Source organism: Limulus polyphemus, unplaced genomic scaffold, assembly GCF_000517525.1.
Source record: "Limulus polyphemus unplaced genomic scaffold, Limulus_polyphemus-2.1.2 Scaffold2549, whole genome shotgun sequence".
Classification (NCBI taxonomy): Eukaryota; Metazoa; Arthropoda; class Merostomata; order Xiphosura; family Limulidae; genus Limulus; species Limulus polyphemus.
Genome location: NW_013668159.1, coordinates 105585 through 109363, shown reverse-complemented (window position 1 = coordinate 109363; position 3779 = coordinate 105585). Strand labels below are relative to the sequence as shown.

Genomic DNA, 3779 nt, shown 5'->3' with positions numbered 1-3779 from the left:
AAAAATCTCAAAGAAATTTAGAAAATCCATTCTGGGAAGTATTTGGCAAGCGTGCAGTCAACCTCTTGCATATCTATGAGATACGTCTGTTTTACTGACAAATCTGTGTATTTTTTAGTTTTCAAAATTTTACCAAATTTGTAAAATAAGGTACACTTACTAGAGCACTTGGTGTTAAAACAATATTGCTTATAACACATGAAAAATATTCTTTTTAACAGTTTGGGGAAAATATGTCGGAGCATTTTTGAGAAGTTTAACTTACATACACAGAAAATAAAATCACATCAATACTACATTTAACAGCATAATCCAATTGGATTAGTTTTCATTTTTGTGCATGACAGTAATCTATGCCAGGAAGTGCCTTGCATTTATAATTTTGTCCACTGCAACAATTGGTGTGCTTAAACTGTATTTTCACTGCCATATGATAACATCTTGTAGCCTTAAAACTATGTCCATGATTTCACATGGAATTATATATATATAAAAATAAACAATAAGTTTTTCACAGAATTTTCGTAAAATTTCTGTCAGCACATGAGGAAATTAATCTAATTATACCAAAAATAAACATTTAACTAAAAACATTTTTAATGTTTACAAGTGAGTAATCATGTTTAACCCTTTCTGATGAACAGTCTAAAAGAGCTATGTAAAATGGCTTCTTTTCAAACCCCCCCCCCAAAAAAAAAAACCCCTTACATGAAACACCAATGTCTTTTTAACAACCTTCACTTCAAACAAGATAGTGGTCTAAAAGAATAACTAACAAAGAGAACATCCAAATAAATTACATTTCCAAATCATGCAGAGTACAATATTTTTCTTTATAGCTTTGTGTTTAAATACTTGAAATGCAGAAGAACTGTAATACAGTATAAAGATACTCCAATCACAATAGTCTCCTTAGATTTTCATTTCGTAAGTTCTTTTTCCAATTTCTTGACCATTGGTCTTCTTGTGAGCTGATGCTGGTTTGCTGTACAAAAAGATGGACATTATCACAAGTCCTGCACCCAGAGCAAACTGACCAGTAAGGTGGAACTGGAAAGCATAAACAGAAACAATGCAAGAAAGTACAATAGCTAAAGACGTAGCAAAACCCTTCAGAATGTTATCAGCATATTTGACAACCACGGCCACTAAAAGGCCACCCAAAGCTTGAAGAAGTATGACAAACCAGGTCAACATAGTATAGCCAAAGAAAAACCCCCTCTCTTGAACTTCACTGTAACTGCTAAGAAATGTCGTGGCCAGTCCAATTGGAATAGAAAAAGTGCTCAGCTGGACGTTTCTCATCCACACAGAAATATCACTTCCCTTCAGTATTTTCTCAAAGTATACTCCTGCAAAGCCGGAGAGGCAACAAGCAGTAAATATGGCCAGGAATCCAAAGAAAGGACTTTGTTCGCGTCCTGCAGGGTTTATTTGAGTTGTATTTGCCTGAGCAAACTGAACGAATGCTACACCAATAAACAAGAAGAATAAAGCCACCCACTGCAACATGAAGAGTTTCTTGTTTAACATGGCAACAGAGAAGAGTGCAGTTGTCAAGATCTTGAGCTGGTACGTAACCTAGAGATGTAAACAACAAGTATAAGTATAAGTTGTTATAATATATATATATAATACATATTATATATATATACAACAAATTTTAATATATCAATAGAGAAGAATGTTGGAGGATGCAATATATCAATCTCAAACAATTAGTTTGAAAATAAATCATGCAATGAAATGAAATTAAATGAAATGTGTCATTTGTAAACAAAATATAAAGTATTAACTTTCCTTGTTGTATTATACTGATTCGATCAGACAATTTCATAATAGTTTGTTGTGAAGAACAAAACTATACAATGGGATGTCATGGCTGTGCCCACTTCAGATCAAACACGGAAATCAAATTTTAGTGTCATACGTCCTCAAGCTCACTGCTGAATCACAGGTGAACATCATTCTTGTAAGAGATCATTTTATTCAGCTAGTCAGATTAACATGTATTGTGAAGGCTTGTTTAAACAAATTGAAATGTTTGTATGAACATACTTGACAAAAGGTTAATAATTTCATTTTCTGATTTCAGTACATTAGATTTTAATAAATTTAAACATTTATGGTCACCTTTACATCTTAGTTACTTTTAAAGCATATTACATTTTTGGTCTGTATGTTTTACTACTTCTTAACTTATCAACCAGTAAAAGTCTGAAAGCATCACAAACAATACTGTTTTATTCTAATTATTATTAATACATCAAAAACATTGAAAATTGTATGTTTCACAAATACTATATTTACTAACAACCATGGCCATAAGTATACGAAATATTTGTGAAACATATAACTGTCTTTGTTTTTACCTTAATTCTGTAAAAACTTGTACTCCATATAACACTGATATCTAGTTTCATTAGTTTTTTGTTAAACTGGGTGGATTAGGATTATTTTGTTAAGTTAGTTAAACAGTGTTTGACCACAAAAAACTACTATATATATGAATGATCACAGTATATATCAATAAGTGTGACCTTACTTTAACTTGGGAACAAAGATTTAAATAAACTACAGGAATATTTGAAGTATTATCAAACTGCATTATAAAGACACTTAAAAAAAACCTTACTTAATCAGTTGTGTCTTCCTAAGTTATCAGGAATCCAAAATGGTAGCTCAGAGTACTTCAAATTAACTGAAACAGGACATGCATATCAGGTGCCACAACACAATGCATATTTGCTAATGCAGACAAAAATAATCACTTAATTGTTCACTACATTATGTTCCACTAACAGAATGTATGCTTGGTAACCCACATATTACATGGAGAAAATGTGTCATTGTTTGTTGGGATATTGAGTAAAACAAATATATTGACATCACGGTCACACGTGTATTAAATATTATGATACAAAATATAACATTTTCCTTACCTGAAAATGTATTTCTGATACATACTCACCTCCTCCATGATCCACCACCCCAAACCCTGACTGAAGGCATCGACAAATACAGCGAAAGGATGAGGATAAAGAGGCCAAAACCTGGGAAATGTGGAATTCAGGCAAGTGCCAAATGCATTCAGTTCCAGAATACCTCACTGTTAACATAGCCAACCAAACACCTATTGGTCTAGGAACCACTCTGTTGGAAGAATCTTGTCAGGGCATGATTAACAATTTGTGACCAGCTTCAGGGCATCTGGTATATGACATGCCATCAATTGAATGTGATGGCTGTGGGCCCAAAATAGGAGGTCCAACATGTGGAAACAAAGAGACCTCAACCAAGTGGCCCTTTGCTGAGTGACGTATGTGACAACTGTGAAGTTGTAAGAATGGACCATAACCGACCAGTTCTGGAGAGACGGAAGGAAATGAACCAAAGTCTGATGAAAAGTGAGCAGTTCCAAGAGATTGCTATGCAGAGAAGACTTCGCTACAGACCAATGTCCTGAAATATCCTGCTGTCCAGATACAAACCCCAACTCAAAAGGGAAGCATCCGTGAAGAGGTTCACCTTCAGATGAGGAGAAGAAAGAGGAATGCCCACTGCTCTCTTAGTTCAAACACTAGGCAAATTCCACATGAAGGGAAGGAGGGAGATGGATAAGGATATTCAAGGGATCCTAAATGATGTTCCACTGATCTTTTAAAGAGGTTACATATGGGCTCAACTGAGGGAAATGAGGACCTCCAAAGAAGCCCATGACACAAGAAATAGAACCTCTCACACAGTTGAAGGAGAAGAGAAAATAGTTACAAACAGAA

At 34.3% G+C, this 3779-nt stretch overlaps 1 protein-coding gene across 1 annotated transcript in view; it reads right to left on the bottom strand.

Moving 5' to 3' along the window:
• Positions 1-6: 6 nt before the first annotated feature.
• Positions 7-3779, bottom strand: part of LOC106467269 (UDP-galactose translocator-like) — an 18331-nt gene continuing 14558 nt past the window's right edge. Inside the window, exon 5 of the mRNA XM_013927598.2 lies at positions 7-1581. Coding sequence (XP_013783052.1) covers positions 913-1581 — 669 coding nt within the window. The 3' untranslated portion in view covers positions 7-912. The remainder of the gene's footprint in view (positions 1582-3779) is intronic.